Source organism: Ruditapes philippinarum, unplaced genomic scaffold, assembly GCF_026571515.1.
Source record: "Ruditapes philippinarum isolate M1 unplaced genomic scaffold, ASM2657151v2 ctg1106_1_1_1_1, whole genome shotgun sequence".
Taxonomy (NCBI): Eukaryota; Metazoa; Mollusca; class Bivalvia; order Venerida; family Veneridae; genus Ruditapes; species Ruditapes philippinarum.
In genome coordinates this window covers 190,774-216,778 of record NW_026855119.1, presented here as the reverse complement: position 1 = coordinate 216,778, position 26,005 = coordinate 190,774, and the positions used below count along the sequence as shown (strand labels likewise).

Here is a 26,005-nt window from a genome sequence, read left to right as displayed (position 1 = left end):
ATATAGTTTCCTTTTCGCCAATATGTCTATATATGTAACTTAAGCAACGCCTTTAAACTTTTTTTTAATTTTACATAGTAATTATTATATTAAGGACATGATTTAAGCACAGATAATGAAATTTGTTTAGCATATTTCCGCACTTAAAACCTTGACACCTCTAAATGACATTTTGATTGTTTAAACATTGGGTTTGTTTTTGAAAAGCTGTATAGCTTAGATTTTAAAGTGAAGAAAGTTGTATATCTACTGCAAAAATTACAATTCTGATTTTGAAAAATAATACTTCCAAAATGCTTAATGAAATAAATATGGTAGTAAATGGACTTAAAACTGAATGGTGCCTGGTATCAGTCATTGCTAAAGAACCCAACAATTTCTTTTATGCACAACTCATCTTGCATTTCTAAATGGATTTCAACCAAAATTTATCTGAACTAATGCTCTGGCACATATTTCACGATTTTGTTATTTCATCATATGTGGCAGAATTATGGTCCTTTGTTCATTCATGTATGTAAAATTGGCAGAAAAATCTGGTTACATGACATTCCCCAGTCATTTGTTTTATTTTTAGGCCATTTTTTTTTATATTTTGGTTTACTGATTTTTTCCAAAAATAGGTAGGGTCGGAGGAGGGGAAAAAAAAAAAAAAAAAAAGGAAAAGAGAAAAGTTTTCATAATTATCTTCATGTCTGGAAGGTGACATACTTTGTAAGAATCCCTTCTCTTATGATTAGTCCATCCCGATTCTGATAAATGTGATGCGTACATAGTACTTACTAGAGAAATTAAATGACCGACTGTCTAAATTCCACAGTGCTTATAAATACACAAAACATCGTTCACATACAGGTGTGAAAACAAAATAGCATCCACAAATTGATAAAATATCATGTTGCTATTATTTAATCTACACACGAGATGACCTCGCCTACCCATCAAAAGAGTCGGTGTAAATCTTTGATGTTCACACACATGTAGTACCAGTCATTTAATCGGAATCATCAAAGGTGCCGAAACTCAACTGACTCGCACTCATTTATTTATATAACAGAAGTTTAAAAACCTGTCAAGAAAAGATTACACTTGTTAAATTATTGCCCAAGTTGAAAAAATATTTCTATCGAAATATTAGCGGGTCAATTACCGACATGTAAATTATTAATCGTAAGTGCATTTTTTTATTTTGTTTGAAAGGAAAATATCTAGTCTCTTTTTAAAGACTAATGTTTTTGTTAAATCTGTAAATAGTGATATTGTCACTGTAATTATTTCTTTTTAGATTTAATTTAATCTGATTCTCATTGAATAAGATTTCTCTCGCTGTATCCATATCAAAGTGATAACATGCGTATTTTGGCTTTTTTTTTTTCTTCTTTTTTTTGGTAGTTGTTTTCTTTGACATTTCTACACAATTGGACCTTCAAAACATATGATTTTGTATATACATACATGAAATATATTTTAAATATATAGATATTAGCCTAATTAATTTGGCGAGAATGGTTTAACCCATTTTGCAGACATTTTTTTTCATGCAAAATACATCGCCGTCAAAAATAATCTCGACATTTCTTTGACAAGTCTAATAAGTAATAAATCTCCCATAGAACATTTAGATCTAAATTTAATTAGCGCATATTTCGAGTACTTTTTTTTAGGGGCAGATTTTTTTTTTTTTTTTTCATTTTCCCAAAAAAAGGATGCGGCAGGTCAGTAAACCGAAATATCAAAAAATAATGGCCTTAATGAAGAATGTTTTTATCACAGACAAAATACCAGAAAGAAGTTGATAGATTAGAAAAGGAAAACCGAGACTTGAGAAAGCAGCTGAACCTGATGGAGCAAAAGACCGGCAAGAAACGTAAAATGAATGTTAGTAATAGTTTTTAAGATAATAACAATTTGAAATAAAATCAAGATTTCTATTTCCTTGGATTGTTTGTAACATATTTCTAAACCTTTAACTTTGGTAAATTTGTATAATGGATTTGCCCTGCTTGGAATTTGGATCTGCCCATTGTTAATGTGCAGGGGCGTAACTGAGCGATTTTGATATGTACTCCTTAACTAGGGGGGTTCGGGGGCATGCACCCCCGAGAAAATTTTTGAAAAAGGAAGCGATATCTTGGCATTTCGTGACTATCTAGAGGCTATATTTACAACATATTGGTGATGATTTCAAGCTCTTTTTATTAGCTCGACTATTCGATAAGAATAAGTAGAGCTATTGCAGTCACCCGAGCGTCGGCGTCGGCGTAACCACTTATGTTAAAGTTTTTGTAATAGTTCAAATATTTTCAAAGTCCATTGACATATGGCTTTGAAACTTTGCACACTTGTTCACCATCATGACCCCAACCTGTAGACAGGAGGAGGTAACTCTATCAAGCATTTTGACAGAATTATGCCCCTTTTTCGACTTTGAATTTACATTAAAGTTTTTGTAATAGTTCAAATATTTTCAAAGTCCATTGACAAATGGCTTTGAAACTTTGCACACTTGTTCACCATCATGACCCCAACCTGTAGACAGGAGGAGGTAACTCTATCAAGCATTTTGACAGAATTATGCCCCTTTTTCGACTTAGAATTTACGTTAAAGTTTTTGTAATAGTTCAAATATTTTCAAAGTCCATTGACATATGGCTTTGAAACTTTGCACACTTGTTCAACATCATGACCCCAACCTGTAGACAGCAGGAGGTAACTCTATTAAGCATTTTGACAGAATTATGCCCCTTTTTCGACTTAGAATTTACGTTAAAGTTTTTGTAATAGTTCAAATATTTTCAAAGTCCATTGACATATGGCTTTGAAACTTTGCACACTTGTTCAACATCATGACCCCAACCTGTAAACAGGAGGAGGTAACTCTATCAAGCATTTTGACAGAATTATGCCCCTTTTTCGACTTAGAATTTACGTTAAAGTTTTTGTAATAATTCAAATATTTTCAAAGTCCATTGACATATGGCTTTGAAACTTTGCACACTTGTTCACCATCATGACCCCAACCTGTAAACAGGAGGAGGTAACTGTATCAGGCATTTTTTTTACTATCAAGCACTAAGAATAGTCGAGCATGCTGTCCTACCGACAGCTCTTGTTAATTTTACGTACGTTATATATCTCCTTTTTTTTATTTATATTTGATTTTTTTTGCATAACATACTTGTTATTTTGCGTCCTTCAAACTGATGTTTAGCAACAAATCTCCCGTATTCAGTAAATTATTTAAATTTACAAAAAAAACACAAAAAAACAACGCCAGACGTCTGTTTCGTTGGTATGCAAACTTGTCTACTCGGCATTTACTACCCTATCTTTATAAATGTTTATGAGACTTAGACCAGACATACGCTCTGTCTCCAACGTACAAACGTTTTAGTTCAGTAGTTGTCGAGAACTGGCATGACCACTTAAAAGGGTCAAACAGTGCTTCACGTTTGGGTACAGAGCCTTGCATCCTTTAGAAAAGCCGGGGCCGTTGGACGGCAATTGTCAAGTTTATACGTTAGTCCACCACATACGCAACAGTTTACACTGATATTCTCGGACAAAATGGGTTTATTCACATTTAAGCTTGTGTTTAAAATGCGAGATACAATGCCCCCTATGCTCTCTCAGGAAAGACCGCCATTTTGCACCTTCATAAATAGCAACTGTTGTAACAATATATTACTTACGACTGATAATAGTGCGAAAATTGTGACTAAATTCAGTGAATGTTTTGGCCTGTTAAATAATTCATTACATTATAATATATAAAAAAATACCGCGTTAAATTACATGCAAAGATATTTTAAAATCTCCTTTCAGAAACGTTAGTAAATTAATTAAAAATCTTTGCATATAACATAGATTATGTGGAGTTACATTTAGAACTCACGTGAATACTTTAAAGGATTCGTTTAAGATATTTTGTGAAAATAAAATAAATTCATTAACAGATATACGACTGAAATAATTACGCATGGAGTGTGTTTGATGACTCAATGATTAATTTTGCTGACCACAAGGAATACTTATTTCAATAACTTATACAAGACTCTGGCGATTCTTTTAAATAAATGCATACAGTTGAGATGGAATTGCACACTCTGTCTTTTTCTGCCTTTTCAGCACGGCCAAGTACTTCTCTGCAGCAATCCATAATTTTAAAAGATATTAATTAGATCTAATACATGTGTAGATCTACTGTAAATGTTTTTGAATTTTTATATAATGATAAAAAATATAGTAGATCTAGGCCTATATGAATATTTGTTGCCCCGACCACACTACCATCCCTCTGTTTTTATTACTTTTTCAGAACTTTTAGTGCATGTGATTTTTCAGAATACAGAATTGATTTGTACGCACGGGCGTACAGGAGTACGCCTAGTTACGCCCCTGATGTGGGGTGGTTTTGATATAACTATGAAAAATAAAACAGTCTATATCATACTCTGGTAAGACTGCATGAATGTGAATGCTTTTGGTTTAAACATATTTATTTAAGCTTGATTCCAAAACAAGTTCTTGCAACTTATATAAATCACTTTTGAGTCCGCTTCCTAAAACCGACCAGTACTGATGTCATATGAAGAAACATGGTCGTGACCCAAATGGGGCTCAAACCCATGATCCCAGGGTTGAGAGGCAGACACCTTAACCATTAAGCCACCACTCCCGTTGAATGCTTTTGTAACTTTATTTTGGGAGCCAAGGCAAATTATTATTGTCACCAGCAAAATTTAGAGTTGAATAAAGCCTTTATACCCATATCATGCTAAAGTTCTTAAATAGACTCATCCATCTTTCAATATTTACTAAATCATTCATCGCTTTAAGGGGAAATTTCAATTTATGTCTGAATGGCTAACAGTGCAGAGCATGATCAGATGGTACAGATATGCTGGCTGATCTTGGTCTCCACTGGTCACATGGGTAGATTCAGCTGCCGCTAGCAGGATAAGAGTTCATACACATGATTGTAGATGAAAAGTATGAAATTCTAATTCTGTGCTTTTGCACTATTAAATCTTCATGATTACAAAAAGTAAAAAATCTTGCATATTTTGTCATGAAGCCTCATAATTAGTGGCACTTAATACTTTAATGAAAGATTTTAAAGTTGATCATTGTGATAGAAATTAAAAGGTTATATTCAAGTTTAAGTATGAGTTTTTATATTGTATATAATTTTTGCTTTCTTTTTGCTATAGAAATCCTTGATTGACATGTACTCGGAGATACTAGATGTTCTCACAGATTTTGACTCCAGTTACAACACGCAGGATCATTTACCAAGGGTAAATATATTATTATACATGTATGTTATGTTCAAATCGGTTATTCTGCATTTGGTTATGTATATTTTGTATAAAGAAACCATTGCTTCTTTAGTGCTATCCAGTGTTAGTGCCAAGTTGTAAAATAACTTTATTTGAGAAAAAAATCAAACCCAACAAAATCAAAAATTAAATCTGAATTTTGAATATTGATTGACCCGAGTTTGGGGAAAATAAGGTTTAACAAATAGGAATGGATCTAGTTACCAGACCATTCATAAGGAGAAAAAACTACATACTGATATGGTTAAACGCAACCTATTTTAAGCAATTTGTCAACCAAAACTAGATCAAGAAATTCAGAAGATGCTGTCAATTCCTTGAAGATATAAAATAAATACTTGCTATATATATAAGCTATAAATAAATTGTGTGACTGATGGAATACATGGAAGAAGCACAAATAAACATATACTTTTATGCAAAAATAGGGCTAATGCACCTTTTTTGTGCATTAACATTTGCAGAAGCCCTTGAACCTATTAAATCCCTCACCCTTCGGGCTTAAGCTTTAAATACATCCTCATACTTCTGCAGATGTTAATGGACAAAAAAAGTTGCTTTAACCCTATAATGTTTAAATAATAATTTTCCTTTTTTTTCTAAAAGATATATAATAATTTTCTTTTTTTCTAAAAGATATACAACATTTATTTATTTTCACCAGGTAGTTGTAGTTGGTGACCAGAGTGCTGGTAAAACAAGTGTTTTGGAAATGATTGCCAGGGCTAGGATATTCCCAAGGTATGTGATAAATTAATGTTAATAATGCTATATCTTGGTATTCATCTCATTAATTGAATTTTTTCCCCTAACAATTGCAGGTTGTAATTCCTTTAAAAAAGCCAATCTGTCAGATTATAGCTTTAATTTCCATCCATTTAAATCATTATATATTTAAGTACAATTTCCATTGGCAGTTTGTGCCAACAGTACCTGTTATATACCATTGATTTGAGAGGCATTTTTCTGTCAGTGATTTGTAAATACCATCAATTTAAAAGCTGTTTGATCTTGTATTTAAACAAAGGCACAATTTCTCTGTGACAATTGATCTCAGACATTGAGAGTCATGGTCATTTGTCTCACACTACTGATTCAGCTGGTCAGGTGGATCAGCCCCAGAGATATTAACAAAAAATGTGTTAAAAATCGATTTAGAAACCAACAGCTTAAAAGATCTATAGAAATTTGTATAATGAGACCACAATTATACCAAGACTTTGTGTCTTTTTGTTTTGTTTCTTTAAATTCTTACACTCAATATATTGTATTGGTTCAATTATGACAGGGGTTCTGGTGAGATGATGACAAGGTCACCAGTCAAGGTCACGCTGAGTGAAGGTCCATATCATGTGGCACAGTTTAAGGACAGTACCAGAGAATTTGACCTGACAAAGGAAGAAGATGTAAGATAATAGTCGCATAAATTGATCTTAGAGTTATGTTTCTCACTACTAATTAATCAGTTATAAAACTCTAGTTTTCCTGGAATGAGTAAATCTGAAGAAACAGTTTTTCATGATGTTTTGAATATTTATTGAAATTGTTTGCTACAAAAGAAAATGTTTACACTCCATTGTTATATTAATTTCCATTTAAACAAAAAAATATTTTAACAATGAAAATTTTGTCACACTTTACAGACAGAAGCATTAAGGAAGGAAGTCGAGCATAGGATGAAAAAGAGTGTTAAAGGTGGACAGACTGTCAGTACTGAGGTATGTGATTTGTTTAAAATTTACTGAATAATATCTTAAGTGTATAAAATTTTAGAACAACTATTATAGTGTCGCCTTCTTCAGAGTAACAGATTGGTACTTCAAGTGCTTGTGCATATTTAACAGGTTTTCCAGTAAAATGATTGTTGGCTTAGTTATGATCTTTGAATATAAATCGTGTTTTGGGCATGTTAATGATTTTTGTGTCTCCTGCTACACAGTAGCTGCAACATGCAATTGCCTATTATCAGACAACACATGTGATGGTACAAAATATTTCAGGATTGGATTAAGACATTTCATCTGTAGTTTCTTATTTAAATTCATCTCTTCTTTCAATGACCTCTTCTGAAAGTTGACAAGGCTGTCAGTTTGTTCTGTTGATCTTACACATTTTAAGTTTTTTAGCTCACCTGTCACAAAGTGACAGGGTGAGCTTTTGTGATCGCTTTTCGTCCGGCGTCCGTAAACTTTTACTTTAAATGACATCTCCTCATAAACCACTAAGACAATTTCATCCAAACTTCACAGGAATGTTCCTTTGGTGGTCACCTTTGAAAATTGTTCAAAGAATTTAATTCCATGCAGAACTCTGGTTGCCATGGCAACCAAAAGAAAAAACTTTAAATATCTTCTAGAAAACCCAAAGAGCTTAGATATTTGGCATGAAACATCTTCTAGTGAGTGTCTACCAAGTTTGTTCAAATAAACGCCATGGGGTCAAAATTGCCCCCCCCCCCCTGGGGGTCATTGATTTTCCCTATATGCATATAGTAAAAACTTTAAAAAATCTTCTTTTAAAGAACCCAAAGAGCTAGAGCTAAGATATTTAGCATGAAACATGTTCTAATGGGTGTCTACCAAGTTTGTTCAAATAAAAGCCCTGGGGTCAAAATTGGCCCCGCCCCAGGGGGACATTGATTTTCCCTATATGCATATAGTAAAAACTTAAAAATCTTCTTTTAAAGAACCCAAAGAGCTAGAGCTAAGATATTCAGCATGAAACATGTTCTAATGGATTTCTTCCAAGTTTGTTCAAAATTGGCCCCGCCCCGGGGGTCATTTATTTTCCTTATATGTGTATAGCAAAAACTTTAAAAAATCTTTTTTGAAAAAAACCAAATAGCTAGAGTTTAGATACTAAGCATGAAACATCTTCTAGTGAGTGTCTTCCAAGTTTGTTCAAATAAAAGCCCTGGGTCAAAATTGGCCCCGCCCCGGGGGTCATTCATTTTCCTTATATGTGTATATCAAAAACTTAAAAAATCTTCTTTGAAAAAAAACTCAAATAGCTGGAGTTTAGATATTAAGCACGAAGCATCTTCTAGTGAGTGTCTACAAAGTTTTTTCAAATAAAAGCCCTGGGGTCAAAATTTGCCGGCCCCGGGGGACATTGATTTTCCTTATATGTGTATAGCAAAAACTTAAAAATCTTCTTTGATAAAACCCGAATAGCTAGAGTTTGGATATTAAGCATGAGACAATTTATAGTAAGTGTCTACAGAGATTGTTCAAATAAAAGCCCTGGGGTCAAAACTGGTCCTGCCCCAGGTGTGTCATTGTTTTAAACTATATGTGTAAAGAAAAAACTTGAAAAAATCTTCTTTTAAAAAACCCAAGGAGCTAGACCTTAGATGTTTAGCATGAAACATCTTCTAATGGGTGTCTACCAAGTTTGTTCAAATAAAAGCCCTGGGGTTTAAAATTGCCCAGTTCCGGGGGCCTACATACAGGTGAGCGACTTCAGGGCCATCATGGCCCTCTTGTTTCTTTTTTCAGTAAATACCTTCTTTTCCCCGTTAAGCATTGCAAGTGATGGTATTATTATATCACTTTATATAGCACAATTTAGTTGCATCTTGATTTAAACTCCCATTAAAAAAATAACCTTTATTTATTCCAATGGATGTTTCAGTGTATATCAATGTCTGTGAAAGGGCCTGGTATTCAAAGAATGGTACTGGTTGATTTACCTGGAATTATTTCAGTAAGTTTATCATTTATTGTTTATATTTGTAACAGAATATCTTACATAATAATTTTAGAGTCAGGATGTCTAATTCCTCGTTAAAATATATCATCAGTGAGATATAACTTAAATAAAAATATATCAGTGAGATATATGATATTAAAATATATCAGTGAGATATAACTTATATTAGAATAGATTAGGAGTTGTAACTAATATTAAACTAATTATATCAGTGAGATGTATTATATTGAAATATAATAATGAGATATAACTAATATTCAAATATATTAACCGCCTACGTGGTTGAGGAGTTAGAGTCATTGACTTCTAATCCAGTTACCTTTCTGGCGTGGGTCCGATCCCCGGGAGATGCTTTGGTAGTTTAGCACGGAGGAAGGTAGTCTAGTACTGGTGTAACTCTCCAGGAACGATGGTTATGAAATTACCCGCCAATATGACAAAAATACTGTTGGGAAAAGGCGTAAAATGAAACAAACAAACAAATATATCGGTGGGATATAACTAATATTAAAATATATCAGTGAGAAATAACTTATGTTAAAATAAATCAATTAGATATAACTAATATCACACTATTTGAAACTACATTAGTTATCTTTGTAATTTTTTGGACCCATTCTGTATTTTCAAAGTTATAACACAGTGCGCAAAAATTGATATTTATTATCATCTTATTTTATTATTTCAGACTGAAACAACAGTTATGGCCCCTGATACGAAAGAAGGTATCAAAAGGCTTGTGAAAAGTTACATGGAAAATCCGAATGCAATTATACTGTGTATACAAGGTAGGTAGTTTGTTCAATTCTGCTTCTTTTAAACAGTAAAATTATTGTCAAACTGTTGAGTTTTTGTTTGAAAGGGTGCATAATGTAAGAGATGAAAAACTACCTAAAAGACGAGACAAGTAAGTTATGTTAGACACAAATGTGGTGCATTACAGGTCTTAGTTACCAGTTATAAAAGAACAAGTTATGGCTATGTTGCTTTGAGAGAGAGGCATCATATATTGAATTGCCCAAGCAATTGGTAAAATGTGGGGTTGTAACTTGTGGAAATTAGGTAAAATGAAAATAAACATTTGCTTTTATTCTGCTAATAGTAAACTTAAAAGAGTTGGTTCCCTGTATACAATGTCATAAGTAAAGTTTATATTGTATTGTTTTATATAACAGATGGTTCCCTGGATGCAGAGAGAAGCAATGTAACAGATGTAGTTAGTCAGATAGACCCGAGTGGTAAACGAACAATCTTTGTCCTCACCAAGGTGGATCTAGCCGAGAGTAATCTGTATAATCCTAACAGAGTATGTATATATCTTTCATTAAAGTTAAAGCAGACATCGAAAAATATTTTCAGAGTCACTTGTCCTACAGGACAAGTAGCTTCTAAATCGAATGTGCAGGCAACATGTTTCTACTCTTCCTACATCAATTTCACTTAAATTTTACTTGTAATCACTAGCGGACAAGTGAAATTATCAATCTCTGACTAAAATGTTTTCTGAGTTTTAGCTTGACTATTTGAAGAATAGGGAGATCTTTTGTACTCACCTGTGCTTAGGGTGTCACACTTTGGTCAAGTTTTTTGTGTGCTGGTTGGTATTTCCAAAACTACTGAATCGAAGGGGTTGAAACTTCATACATTTATTTGAGAGCATGATAGGTGGTCATCTTTCAAAGCCCATAACTCTAACATGGATTTTGACTGAATTATGGCACTTGAACGCAGAATATTCTACATTTTCCAGGCTCAAATTTCTGGGGACACCATTCTTCAAAAATCTTTAATATGTGCTTGTTTTTAGCCTTCCTAGCAAAGTGGCTACATTGCTGAAGAGGTTATTGGTTATTTAATTTACTTCAAGAAAGTGGTCTTTTGCTGTTATAAGTTGCGAGGGAGCTGAATTTTTCAAAAACAGAAACCTAACAATTTAATTAACTGATGGAGATATTTCTGCTCATTGTTTTCTTGTGTGTGACATAAATCTTGGAGTCTTAAGAGCATGTGGTAGATCATTTAACCAGTAATGCTAAGAAAATTACCTTATAACCTTTGTCAATGAAAGCATACTATAGTTTGTGAAATATTACTGAAGAAAAGATTATCATATTATTGTGTGATTGTAATTTGAATAATCTGTATTCATGTTTAAGTTATGACATTAAAGCAAATTGTAATTTGTTTCAGATAAAATCAATATTAGATGGCGAATTGTTTCCAATGAAAGCACTAGGCTATTTTGCTGTTGTGACTGGCAAAGGTATGTAAGTCTAATCTCAGATCACACTAATCTAACTTACTGCCAATGCCTGTACTTTGGTTGTAGAAGAATTTAGACAATATTTAAAGATATGGTAAGATTCTGTTTTTAATTTAAAAACAAAAACAAAAAACAGTTCACACAATTTCTTTGCAATTTAAGAAATGTTATTTGTAATAATAACACAGATTTGCTTCTTGAATGCATTGTGAACTTTAAGAAATATTAAAATGACTCTACTGAGTTTGTTTTTAAAAAATGTTGAAATGATTATGATGTGTCAAAAATAAGGTGATAGGGGTTGCGGCACTGTGGCTTTAGATGGTACTAATTCCATGATTATAACCATTTGCAACAAAATTGTTAGAGGTTATAATGGTTTGAGACTGTCAGTACATCTGTACACACAATGGTTTCTGTTTTTCTTCACCTAAACTACTCTGCCAGTTAAAAAAATAAAACAACAAAAAAAACAACATGTCGAGTTATTGTCTTGACAATAGAAATTTATGCATGAAAAAAAAAACAACTTGACATGTGTTATTGTTATGACATGTGTATGAAGATAGAATTTTATGTATGATAGAAGTAAATTACAGATAAACGTCAGTTATGTTTTAATTATTTCAGGTAACTCTAATGACAGTATTGACACAATCAGAAAATATGAGAGTGAATTTTTCCAGAAATCAAGGCTACTGCAGTAAGTTAACACCTTGCTTTTCTTTTGCATATTACATGAGTAAATATTTTAATAAACATAGATGGACATACATTGAATGGAAATTTCTAATTTCTTATTTAATATGGCATTATAAACATGAAAAGTCAGTGTTAGTGTTTTTATACACACATGAACTTTAGATCGGCATTGTTGCTATATCTATGCAAATGACTGAATTAATAAAAATGTTGATTATTTATCGTGTTTTGACCAGCTTTAAAGGGATATTGAGGCAAAATAATGACTAAAATATTAAAATGATCTGATGTACTTAAATCACGCTAAAATGACATTTCTTGAAGTTTCAGCATGAATTTTTGTTTAAATTCTAAATATTTTGGGTTTGAAGCGTAATTATATCTTTATATGTTTAACAAAATCTAGACCCGAATAGAATCGCCAAATAGTTTTAAAACAAGTCACATGACTTGAACAAACCCTTGAAGTTACAATAACAGATATTATGGATATTGTATGATTGAAACAAGTCTAAGTCATTCATTTGATATGTTCTTTAACGTTTCCAGAGTTCACTTTGACAAATATTGTGAAATCCTAGTGCTCTAACCTGACCCACGCGGGTCAAGTTAGGAAACTACCATTTTATTCTTTATACGGAGAAAAGTTTTGTTCCTTTGCCTGTCTAATATATTCATTTTCAGGGCATTTACAGAATGATGATGACTGAAACAATCAAAACTAAGAAATGAAAATTTTGCCTGTGTCTCCCTTTAAAGTAAAGCCAAAAGTAGCAATATTTTCTGTAAATATAATTACATACATGAAATAATTCTGGATGAGTCCTGAATTCAGGGTTTTCAAACTAACAAAGCTCATTATCTACTAAAATTTCTATATACAGAATTTCCGGGTGATTCTTTTTTCAGATTTCTTAATTTCTAACCATGAATGTTATTTTTACATTACAGGGATGGGGCGTTGAAAGTGACACAGACAAATACCAATAATCTTAGTATGGCTGTGTCAGAACTGTTCTGGAAAATGGTGAAAGACAACATAGAACAACAAGCAGATGCATTTAAAGGTACGTTATATAAGAAGTGTCGTCATTTTGACCTCCATGGTCGAATGATTTTAATCATTGTTTTCTAATCATCTGCCTCTGACTGTGCTGTAGGTTTGAATCCTGCAATGAACTTTACTTTTGTCATGTAAGGAAGTTTTACAGATAGTTTATGGAAGGTGGTGGTTTCTAGTGTGGTGCTAACTCATGGCTGAAATATTGCTCAGATGGGCACCTGAGGTCTTCCTTCATCTGTCAAGCTGGAAAGTTGCTACATGACCTTTATTGTTTTGTTCAACAAAAGACAGAAAAAAAGTAAATGTGCTTTAAAAAAAGATGCATTATGTCAAAAGTTGTAGAGGGATTTTGGTCATCCGTGTTATCAGCACAAACAGGCTTTAACTTCAGAAATGTTCTAATGGGGTTTTCTTACCTACCTTTAATATTGAACCTAATGTTAAAAGTGCAAGGATTCAAATGTAAAAAATTCAAAATTAAACAGCCACCAGTTGTACAGATTATGGCCAGACTGCTAGGATACCTTTATGCTGGTAGCATAAGCCTGTTTTATATGCACTGGAAATAAAAAGGTGAACACTTTTAACCTGCTGAATTTGTGATATAAATTTGTCACGTTTTCCATTTCTTGGACCTGTTCCATTATCAGTTTAAGAGACATGAAAAGGAAACTAGTCAGCCAACAGTTTAAAGCCTAGTTCAGACAGGTTAATAATATGGAAAGGAAAATCATCGATGTGATATTTATTTAAAATGTTTTCTGTGAAACATGTAGCCCATGTAGGTATAAATATGAAGTAAACTACTTTGAAATAAAATGAAATCTTTTTGAAAGGAAGATTTGTCCTGATTTTTAGTACAGAAAAAGTATTCATAAATTATTTGACAGATATATTTCTTTTTAACTGAAATTGTTTTTGTTTTTCAGCTACAAGATATAACCTGGAAACAGAATGGAAAAACAATTTTCCAAGATTGAGAGAGTTGGACAGAGTAAGTGTACCAATTAGCCTTATTAGAAAATTATATTGATCTATTAGTATTGCATGCTTTTAAATAAATGTTATAAATTTTTTAAGAACATGTTTTCTGCTGTGTCCTTATTAAATGTTTATTTAGAAGAAAAAAACACTATTGAAGGTATGTTTAAGTACATACAGCTATTTACATGTCATTTCAGGATGAGTTATTTGAGAAGGCTAAAGGAGAGATATTGGATGAAGTTATTAGTTTAGGGGCTGTAGCTCCCAAGGCATGGTTAGTGATTTTGTTTCTAGTTTATAAATCATTTAGGGGGCATATGTGGCAAAGTGGTTAAGGTCGTTTACTTCAATTGACTTGCACCTCACCGCTGTGGTTTCAGATCCCCAAAAGGACTTTAGATTTGTTTCATGTAAGGAAGCTATTCAGCTAGCTTAGGAAATATTGGTGGTTCTACTCCTTTTTGTGCCTGAAATAATGCAGGAAAGGGCTCATAAGGTCTTTCTCTGCCAGTAAAAAAGCTGGAAAGGCGCTTCATGACCTATACTGAATTGGTGCAACATTAAAACCAACCAAAATAATATATACCACTATGATTATTTTTAACCAGGTTTTCAATTTTGAAAATCCTGGTTATTAGATTGGGGTATGGCGGGCGGATGGGCGGGCGGGCGTCAAACGAAATTGTGTCCGCTCTGTAACTCTTCAACCCTTTGAAGAATTTTGATGAAACTTCAGACAAATGTTTACCACATCAAGATGACGTGCAGAACGCATGTTCCGCATGGCTGGCTCCAAGGTCAAGGTCACAGTGACATTAACATTGAAAATCCTGTCCGCTCTGTAACTCTTCAACCCTTTGAAGAATTTTGATGAAACTTCAGACAAATGTTTACCACATCAAGATGACGTGCAGAACGCATGTTCCGCATGGCTGGCTCCAAGGTCAAGGTCACAGTGACATTAACATTGAAAATCCTGTTTACATGATTTTAACTTGATTTGGCAGTCAAAGGTCATATCATCTTTAGAGGTAATTTAAAAAAGATATGATATATTATTTCATGTCTACTTTGTAACTTGTTTTTCATTATACAGAATTATCAATATAATTATAGTGAACAAATTCTTCTGTGCTGAACTCGTCCTACATTTCTCAACGGATTTTGTTCAAACTTTCACAGAAGCTTTGTCATCAAGCACCCTGGCACATATTGTCGGGGTTTTGTGATTGGATAGTTTTTGACCTAATTATGGCCCTTTGTTTTTTTCCTTATACATAATATTATAGTGAACACTTCTTCAGTGGCAATTCCTCCTACATTATTCATGTTTTACATTGCACATAGTTACATTGTTTGTTGCTTGTATTTGTATTTCAAATACAACATATTTATCTACAATGGTGATAATTGAAAACCTGGTTTCATGGCATTGCCATGTTTCTTGTTAAGGTGTTTGAAGTGATGGTTGTTATAGTCTTACTGCTTACTGTTTTATTGCTAAATAAGAAACTTCTTTATAGTGAGTGTTTCCAGCCGACTTGTGTTGGAACACAAATAAAAGCAAAGATGCAAACTTTTAAACAAGCAGGAAATTTAATAAATGGGTAAAAAGCAGTAAAAGAGTTTTAGAAACATTCTGCTATTTTAGACCAAAGCATAGAAAAACTGAAGTTCCAAATCTTCACTCACCTTGCGACATTTCTCCTTGTGCATCTCATAATATAGCAATGTTTTTTTTCTTCAGGGAGATGATGTTTCGTAAGAAATTATGGGAGAGAACGGCCACACATGTGTTTGAAAATATTTATTTACCAGCTGCACAAGCTGGAACTGTAGGGTAAGATAATCTATATACAGATTTATTGATAACATTGATACTTTGTCATAAATTTGTTATTATACTTTTAAGAGCATAATTCTGTATCTTTCACTTCATTGCAAATGTATTGCCTTTTACATACTTGGTTTGTTGCATACATGTATATGTAGCTTAGAAAGTGAATTTGAAACTCGTCAAAGCATTATATTATATCTTTAACACAAAAAAACATGTAGTAGAGATAACCAGAGATTAAAGATGTTATTGATTATATCCAGCTTGCTTCTGTTTGGGTAAATTTGACTTCAAGATATGATTTCTATGCTTTGATTTGTACAAGAAACATCACCTTGTGTTACATTTAAAATCAGGAATTGAAGTTTGGATTATCCCCTACATTTGATAAGTTGCTAGTGTGAAGTTTCTGTAGATGAAAAAAGCTCCCATATTTCTCACTGCCCCCTTGGCTTATATGTTCCAGTAAGGAATTAGGAGCTTAACATTACTTACATGTACTTAAACGGTGACTTATAGATGCTATTATATGACTTGATGACTTAAAGGTTTATGATTTATACTATTTTCAGAGAATTTAATACAATGGTAGATATAAAACTGTCAGAATGGGCTTATCATGCTTTACCTAAAAGAAGTGTAGAGGTTAGTTTTTATCTCTTACCACACTTATTTATCTTACATCCACTTGTCCATCTTTCAATATGGCAAAACCATTCGTTTGATTATGTGTTGGAAATATGATACCTTAGAATTTTGTGTGAAAAAAATGATTTGTCAATCAAGGTATGCAGGCCATTTCTTCCTCACTTCAACTTTTTGGGAATGATGTATAATGTTTCAAGGAAACAATATGGACCATGATCAAGCGGCACTGGGCGCCTTGGTAAAACATGTTTCTGCCAGCAGTCTGAAGAGTTGTTTTCTGTTACATTATAAATCCATTTGACAAAAATAAAAGATAAATTTTAAAATATGCTTAGTTTATAAATGATGAATGTTCAAGTTTGTTGAAAATTGATTCATTACACACACATAGTGTATCTTCAGTTCCAATTTATCCATTACCAACCTGTCAAATGGTATGTTATATTATAATGGATGAATTGTTCACAATAACGAATTGTTATTAGGTTGGCTGGGATGTGTTACATCAAGAGTTTGCACTTCTGGCAGAGAAGGACAAGAAGAAGAACCCTACTGAGCATGATGAAGTGTTTAACCGACTTAAACTTGCTGTGATAGAAGCTAGTAAATCTACGCATAACTGGGAGAACAAGGCTGAAGAAAGTCTGGTAGATGGATACTTTGATATATAAACCTTGACTTGCCGGAATTGAATGTGTTTCACTTTTGCCACATTCAGTATAGAGCCAGGCCATTATGTGCAGTCTGGCCAGGTTCTATACTGTTGGTAGCTGGCTTTTATGCATTTAAGTCAATTGGTCTAAAATGGAAGGTCTGAAATACACTTAATAAATGCATTGATATTTTTATTTAATATCAAACTTAGCAACAAAACAGAAAATGTTGACATATGGATGTTGTTGGTAAGTGTGAGAGACATATATTTATACAGTAGATGATCAAATGCTCTAGAACAAAAAATCATCATATAAATGTTCATACTAAATACCTTATTTATTTTTAGCTCGACTTTTTTTTTTTTTTGAAAAAAAAAGTAGAGGTATTGTTATAGTCAGGTCGGCGTTGCCGTCCGCAAACTTGTACCTGGATCATAACTTTTTTATTTCTTGGTGTATTGTCTTCATACTTGGCCACAACAACCCTTGGGACAAGACCTTTCAGTAGACCACACTAACCTTGACCTTCATCCATAAATGACCTTGACCTTCAAGGTTAAAAGTCCAATTTTTGCTTGTTCATTCTGTTATTGGCTGTAACTTTGTTATTTTTGAATGGATTGTCTTCAAACTTGAACATAATAATCTTCAAGGATATCCCTTAAAAATAACCTGCCAGACCTTGACCTTCACTCATAAATGACCTTGACTTTGAAGGTCAAATTATTAAAATTTTCATTTTTTTGGCTATTATTGGCTGTCACTTTGTTATTTTTGAATGGATTGTCATCAAACTTGAACATAATTATCTTCAGGGATATCCCTTAAAAATAACTAGACAGACCTTGACCTTCACTCATAAATGACCTTGACTTTGAAGGTCAAATTATTGAAATTTTCATTTTTTTGGCTATTATTGGCTGTAACTTTGTTATTTTTGAATGGATTGTCTTGAAACTTGAACATAATAATCTTCAAAGATAACTGTTAAAAATATACCGAAAGACCTTGACCTTCACTCATTAATGACATTGTCTTTGAAGGTCAAATTATTGAAATTTTCATTGTTTTGGCGGTAACTGACTGTAACTTTGCTATTATTGAAGGGATCAACTTCATATTATAACAGAACATTCTTAAGGACCAGACTTCGTTGTTTATCAAACCTAAATTTGTTTGGGCTCTTTAATGACCTTGACCTTGAAGGTTAAATTACTGAATTTTCTCAGATTTGTGCATTAAATGACCATAATTATATATTTATTGGTGTGTGTGTGTGTGTGTGTGTGTGTATATATATTTACAACAACAACAACAAGAATTGCATCATTGTTTCTATTTATAGAATTGCGTCATTGTTTCTATTTTTAGAAATTGCGTCATTGTTTCTATTTTTAGAAATTGCGTCATAGTTGCTATTTTTAGAAATTGCGTCATTGTTGCTATTTTTAGAAATTGCGTCATTGTTTCTATTTTTAGAAATTGCGTCATAGTTTCTATTTTTAGTAATTGCGTCATTGTTGCTTTTTTTTTAGAAATTGCGTCATAGTTTCTATTTTTAGAAATTGCGTCATTGTTTCTATTTTTAGAAATTACGTCATAGTTGCTATTTTTAGAAATTGCGTCATTGTTGCTATTTTTAAAAATTGCGTCATTGTTTCTATTTTTAGAAATTTACGTCATAGTTACTATTTTTAGAAATTGCGTCATTGTTGCTATTTTTAAAAATTGCGTCATTGTTTCTATTTTTAGAAATTGCGTCATTGTTGCTATTTTTAAAAATGCGTCATTGTTTCTATTTTTTAGAAATTTCATGTCATTGTTGCTATTTTTAGAAATTGCGTCATTGTTTCCATTTTTTAGAAATTGCGTCATTGTTGCTATTTTTAGAAATTGCGTCATTGTTTCTATTTTTAGAAATTCCGTCATTGTTGCTATTTTTAGAAATTCCGTCATAGTTGCTATTTTTAGAAATTGCGTCATAGTTGCTATTTTTAGAAATTGCGTCATAGTTTCTATTTTTAGAAATTGCGTCATTGTTTCTATTTTTAGAAATTGCGTCATTGTTGCTATTTTTAGAAATTGCGTCATTGTTTCTATTTTTAGAAATTGCGTCATTGTTGCTATTTATAGAAATTGCGTCATTGTTGCTATTTTTAGAAATTGCGTCATTGTTTCTATTTTTAGAAATTGCGTCATTGTTGCTATTTTTAGAAATTGCGTCATTGTTTCTATTTTTAGAAATTGCGTCATTGTTGCTATTTTTAGAAATTGCGTCATTGTTGCTATTTTTAGAAATTGCGTCATTGTTTCTATTTTTAGAAATTGCGTCATTGTGTTGCTATTTTTAGAAATTGCGTCATTGTTTCTATTTTTAGAAATTGCGTAATGTTTCTATTCATATATATATACAAAATATATAAACAAAACTAATGTGACAAGACAGACCAACTAAATTTATAAAAAGGAAACGTTAAGATATGTTCAAACCTTTCTATGTTTGCGTTTAGAAAAAGTAAAAAGTCGAGCGTTGCCCCCGCCCGGCGGTGGCTCTTGTTATGCATTTAGCATATCAACAGCTTTGTGCGAAAGGGTTGTAACTCCTTCTTTATCTTATATGAGTTAAAACCCTTTCGCACCAATCCCTCGATATAGTGTTACCCTGTTCCGTCATTCTGTCATTCCGTCATCATCAGTTTCTGTTCATTATCTTAGTAACGGTTGCACACATTCGACTCAAATTTGACATATGGATATGTCATGAGAAAATACAGGTCAAGTTCGAATTTGGTCATGGTTCGACGACTTTTGGCAGAGTTATGCCCCTTTTACTTTGAAAATAAAATAATTAAAATAATATGAAATTTCAGTTTCCGCTCATTGTCTCCCCAACGGTATTACACATTCAACTCCAACTGGACATATGGATATGTTATGAGAAAATACAGATTATGTTTGAATTTGGTCATGGTTCAATGATTTTTGGCAGAGTTATGCCCCTTTTACTTTGAAAATAATATGAAATTTTCAGTTTTGCTCATTATCTCCCCAACGGTATTACACATTCAACTCAAACTTGACATATGGATACATCAAAGGAATGCGCATGTCAAGATCGAATTTGGTCATGGTTTAATGATTTTTGGCAGAGTTATGCCCCTTTCACTTTTAAAATAATATGAAATTTTCAGTTACTGTTCATTGTCTCCCCAACAGTATTAGAAATTCAACTCAAATTTGACATATGGATACGTCAAAGGAATGCGCAGGTCAAGTTCGAATTTGGTCATGGTTCGATAATTTTTGGCAGAGTTATGTCCCTTTCACTTAGAAAATAAATATGAAATTTTTAATTTCTGTTCATTATCTCCTCTAGGATATTACACATTCAACTCAAATTTGACATATAGATACATCTTAGGAATAAGCAGTTTGAATTTGGTCATGTTTCAATGATTTTAGACAAAGTTATCTTTCTTGAATGTTGAAAAAATTTTGTATTCTCAGTTTCAGCACTCATACTTTTGTGGAAATGTATGCAGCCATTATTTTGGTTAACACTGAATAGTTTCAGTTAACATTGAATAGTTTTAAGGGCTTTGAACTTAAAATGAAAAAAATAATTTGTGCAAACAAATTTGGAACTATATATTATAACATCTGAAATTTTAGCTGCATGTGGGGGCATCTGTGGCATGACGACACATTTCTAGTTCAAGAAATATTTGACAAGAATATACAAATGATAAAAAAACTGTTTGTATCAAATTGTGTAATACTTATGGAATATGTGTAAATTTTTAGACCAATCCACTTCAGGAATTGTTATGTCTACACCATAATAAGAACTTTATTGCAAGAGTGAGGCAAAAGTCCTTCTCAAGGTGCCTAAATTATCATTGAATATAACCAATTACTTTAATTCACCTTGTCTGAGAAGGTTTTGAATAAGTTTCTAGTATTTTACAGAATTTAATGTTTGAAAAAAAAACGTTGTTTGGCCCTTCAATTTTCTACACACTTTGATTGTAAAACCCTGTACTATATTGCAGAGAGTGATGCAGCGTAACACACTAGAAGACAGGTCAGTACAGGATAAACAACAGTGGGATGCATCTGTTAACTTCATGGAGGAGGCTCTCAAAGAACAACTAGAAAAAAGTTAGTCTGGTATCTTTCAGAATGTAAAAAATTGCTTTGTAACCCTGTTAAAGGGTGTTCATGGTCGGGTGGTTAAGGTTGGTGACTTCAAGCCACTAACCCTCACCAATGTGGGTTTGAATCCTGCCAGGAATTTAGCATTCTTTCATGAAGGAAAGCTTATCCAGCTTGTTTATAAAATGATGGTGGTTCTACTCAGGTGCTCGTGTTTGCCTGAAATAATGCACATAGGGGCACCAGTTGTGTTATAAGTTTCTGTTTTAACATATCTTGTGTTAATATTGATATCCATAAAGATAACAATAGACTGTTCCTTCAAGCCTGTTTCATGCAATAGACTGTTCCTGCAAGCCTGTTTCATGCAATAGACTGTTCCTGCAAGCCTGTTTCATGCAATAGACTGTTCCTGCAAGCCTGTTTCATGCAATAGACTGTTCCTGCAAGCCTGTTTCATGCAATAGACTGTTCCTGCAAGCCTGTTTCATGCAATAGACTGTTCCTGCAAGCCTGTTTCATGCAATAAACTGTTCCTGCAAGCCTGTTTCATGCAATAGACTGTTCCTGCAAGCCTGTTTCACGCAGGTCTAGTCAATTATTAAAATGAAGCTTTGCAAAGTGTTATGATGAAACATGACAATGTCTAACATAATTATAATGTTTGCTGTACAGATGAGAGAAAGTTGCGTGAACTCACGGGGCCAGGATCCTGGGAGCAGTGGAGACACTGGACATACAGAACATCAGAACATAAACATAGAATAGCAGCAAAAAATGAGTTAGAGAGAATACTTAAACCTCAACGGGTAAGTATTTCTATATACAAAATGTTTGATAGAATCGGAGGGATTTTTTCCCTAGTAAATAACTTTGCATATAACTCATCATAAGTGTTATTAATTTTTAGCAATAAAGGCAAATCTTTAATACAATTTGTAGATGGTCAGCTGTTCAAAAGTAAAGGCATCATAGCTGTTATAGTTAAACCAATTTATCTGCAAGATTTTTAGTGAAAAAAGAAATGGAAACTAGAAAGAAAAGATTATTATTATACAAAGTGAATATAAGACAGGGCATCTTTTCAATTTTGTATAGTTTAGTATATTTATAAGAAACATGATTTTAATAACAGAGACATAGGAGTTTGCTATGTTATAGTATGCTACACATATATATTTTATAGAGATATAGCAATTTTAGGGTATTTAACAGTAATTTTAACGGTATGATTGTACATGTGTATTATAGAGACATAGGCCAACATTATCACAAGATGAACTAACTACAGTAAAACAAACATTACAGTCACAGGGTATAGAAGTAGATGCTGAATTTGTAAGTAAAATATTTATTTTTACAATGTTAACCAACAAAATGTATGCATATGTATTGTCTGTGAGTATACCCACCATTACATTTACAATCATGAGGGGCGTCAGTGGCCAATGGTTAAGGTCGTTGACTTCAAACCACTTGCCCCTCACCGCTTTGGGTTCGAATCCCGACAGGGTCTTTGGCTTCTTCCATGTGAGGAAGCTATCCAGCTAGCTTACGGAACGTAGGTGGTTCTACTCAGGTGCCCGTTCGTGCCTGAAATAATGCACGGAAGGGCACCTGAGGTCTTCCTCCACCAGTAAAGCTGGAACGTCGCAATATGACCTATACTGTGTCAATGTGACGTAAAACCCAAAACAAACAAACAAAAACATTTACAATCACTTGCTTCGCATGGGCCACGGCTGTAGGTTCGAGCCACGCCATTGTCTACGGATTCCTTTATGGAGAAAAAGTTATCCAGATAGATTGCGGATCAAAGGCGGTTCTACTAAGTTGCTTTTTGTGTCTGAAATAATGCTTAGAGGGGCATATGAGGTCTTTCTATACCTTTCTAAAAAGCTTGATAGTCGACATAAGCGGCCATATGATCTATACAGTGTTGGTGCAACGTAAAACCCAACAAACAGAAAAACACACACACACACAGATCTCTGTCCATACCTGACAAAAAACAGGGATAAATTATTTTTCTCTACTATTAGTGCTTGAAAAATACCATGTGAGGGAACAGACATGTGATATATCTAAGTGGTGTTGTTTTACAGATAAAACAGACCTGGTACCATGTGTTTAGAGAAAAGTTTATAAAGAGAGCCCTTCAGCAGTGTAATGATTGTAAAAAAGGTTTCTACTACTACCAGCATAATGTCCCAAATTCAGAGGTAAATATTTTTAATATGTTTAAGATAGTTAAAATGCTATTTAGCTCAGCATTGCTCTTTGATCACCTTATATAAAAGATGAAATACATTTGGCCTACCTTTTTATAAAGCTTGAAATTTACTCTGTCTGATGTAAAGTTAGAATTTGTGCTTGTTATTGCCATGACCATTTGTAAAGGTCTTGGATTTAACTCTCTACAGCGTTGGAACAGTACGTCTTGGCACTTGCAGAAGTCATGATCACACAGTAAAAAAAAAACGCTTTTCTCGCAGATTCTGACATTTTTCATTCAGGATTGTATATAAATCGGTGTAAAGAGATGAATCAGACGTCTTAAAGTGTTTTTCGGAGAAAAGGCGAGATTTTAGCATTTAATAATTCAGTGCCTTGTCTGGTATATACCAGAATACAGTATTTAGTGTGGTGCTCCAACACAGTTTCACTATAAGGTCTTTGTATGGTTGTCTGTGATTTATTTTGGTGTCTTTAGTTTTGAAAGCGTTAGTGAATGTATTACTTAACCCTTTCGCTGCCAGAGGGTTATTTATTTATTGATCACCTATTTGCCAGAAGATTTTCTAAGAAATTACTATATTATTAATTATTATTATTATTTGTTATTAGTATTATAATAATTATATATGTTTCCAAATCTGCTAGTATAATAATAATTATTGTCCACGGTATAATTATCTATATATTTATAATGATTATTATTATAACTATTTTTATGCCACCGCAGCATCTGCGATGCGGTGGCAAATAGCGATTTATGCCACCGCAGCATCTGCGATGCGGTGGCATATAGCGATTCACCTGTGTGTGTGTGTGTTTGTTTGTGTGTGTGTGTGTGTGTGTGTGTGTGTGTTATATAGATTATATAGTGAACTTAAAAAATCTTCTTGTGAAAAACCAGTAGTCCAATTTCAACCAAACTTGGCAGGATTGATCCTTGGGTGAAGGGCTTCCAAAGTTGTTCAAAGAATTTCATTCCATGCAGAAATCTGGTTGCCATGGCAACCAAAAGGAATTATAAGAACAAATTTAAAAAATCTTCTTGTAAAGACCCAAAAGGCCTAGAGCTTAGATATTTTGCATAAGGCATTGTCTGGTAGACCTCTACCAAGATTGTTGAAATTATAGCCCTGGGGTCAAAATCGGCCCCGCCCGGGGTCATTGATTTTCACTATATGTACATATAGTAAAAACTTAAAAATACCTTATTGTAAAGACCCAAATAGCCTAGAGCTTAGATATTTTGCATAAGGCATTGTCTGGTAGACCTCTACCAACATTGTTCAAATTATAGCCCTGGGGTCAAAATAGGCCCCGCCCCGGGTCATTGTTATATAGATTATATAGTGAACGTAAAAAATCTTCTTGTGAAAAACCAATAGTCCAATTTCAACCAAACTTGGCAGGATTGATCCTTGGGTGAAGAGCTTCCAAAGTTGTTCAAAGAATTTCATTCCATGCAGAAATCTGGTTGCCATGGCAACCAAAAGGAATTATAAGAATAAATTTAAAAAATCTTCTTGTAAAGACCCAAAAGGCCTAGAGCTTAGATATTTTGCATAAGGCATTGTCTGGTAGACCTCTACCAAGATTGTTCAAATTATAGCCCTGGGGTCAAAATCGGCCCTGCCCCGGGGTCATTGATTTTCACTATATGTACATATAGTAAAAACTTAAAATACCTTATTGTAAAGACCCAAAAAGCCTAGAGCTTAGATATTTTGCATAAGGCATTGCCTGGTAGACCTCTACCAAGATTGTTCAAATTATAGCCCTAGGGTCAAAATCGGCCCGCCCCGGGGGTCATTGATTTTCACTATATGTACATATAGTAAAAACTTTAAATACCTACTTGTAAAGACCCAAAAGGCCTAGAGCATTAGGCATTGTGTTGTAGACCTCTACCCAGATTGTTCAAATTATAGCCCTGGGGTCAAAATCGGCCCTGCCCCGGGGGTCATTGGTTTTCGTTATATGTATATAGTAAAAACTTTAAAAAAATTTCTTCTAGCAATTGACAAATGCTAGAGGTTAGATATTTTGCATGAAACATTGTGTAGTGAACCTCTAGCAAGATTGTTCAAATTATAGCCCTGGGGTCAAAATTGCCCCCGCCCCGGGGGTCATTGATTTTCAATATATACATATAGTAAAAAATAAAAAAATCTTATTGTCTGTAGGTACAAGGTACAAGGCTTCAAAAACTTAAAATACCTTCTTGTAAATGCCCAAAAGGCCTAGAGCTTAGGTATTAATGCGGTGGCATAGCATTTCTTCAAATGCAATCTTGTTATTATAATTTTTATTATTATTATTATTATTATAAAAACGGCAAAAGCCGTCCATATGGCAAATAAGCCGAAAATTATAGGGACGGCATATGCCGTCCCTATGGCAGTGAAAGGG

General features: G+C 33.3%; 1 protein-coding gene across 2 annotated transcripts in view; it reads left to right on the top strand.

Annotated features, from left to right (window-relative positions):
- LOC132742152 (dynamin-like 120 kDa protein, mitochondrial) overlaps positions 1-26,005 on the top strand; it is a 49,107-nt gene that overhangs the window by 16,684 nt on the left and 6,418 nt on the right. For both annotated transcript variants that reach the window (XM_060730480.1, XM_060730479.1), the window contains 20 exons: positions 1,774-1,878; positions 5,214-5,300; positions 6,007-6,083; positions 6,631-6,748; positions 6,986-7,060; positions 8,976-9,047; positions 9,742-9,841; positions 10,229-10,359; positions 11,244-11,316; positions 11,947-12,019; positions 12,970-13,085; positions 14,011-14,075; positions 14,263-14,339; positions 15,813-15,905; positions 16,475-16,547; positions 17,036-17,197; positions 21,259-21,367; positions 22,037-22,170; positions 22,613-22,699; positions 23,467-23,583. In XM_060730480.1, coding sequence (XP_060586463.1) covers positions 1,774-1,878; positions 5,214-5,300; positions 6,007-6,083; positions 6,631-6,748; positions 6,986-7,060; positions 8,976-9,047; positions 9,742-9,841; positions 10,229-10,359; positions 11,244-11,316; positions 11,947-12,019; positions 12,970-13,085; positions 14,011-14,075; positions 14,263-14,339; positions 15,813-15,905; positions 16,475-16,547; positions 17,036-17,197; positions 21,259-21,367; positions 22,037-22,170; positions 22,613-22,699; positions 23,467-23,583 — 1,944 coding nt within the window. The remainder of the gene's footprint in view (positions 1-1,773; positions 1,879-5,213; positions 5,301-6,006; positions 6,084-6,630; positions 6,749-6,985; positions 7,061-8,975; positions 9,048-9,741; positions 9,842-10,228; positions 10,360-11,243; positions 11,317-11,946; positions 12,020-12,969; positions 13,086-14,010; positions 14,076-14,262; positions 14,340-15,812; positions 15,906-16,474; positions 16,548-17,035; positions 17,198-21,258; positions 21,368-22,036; positions 22,171-22,612; positions 22,700-23,466; positions 23,584-26,005) is intronic.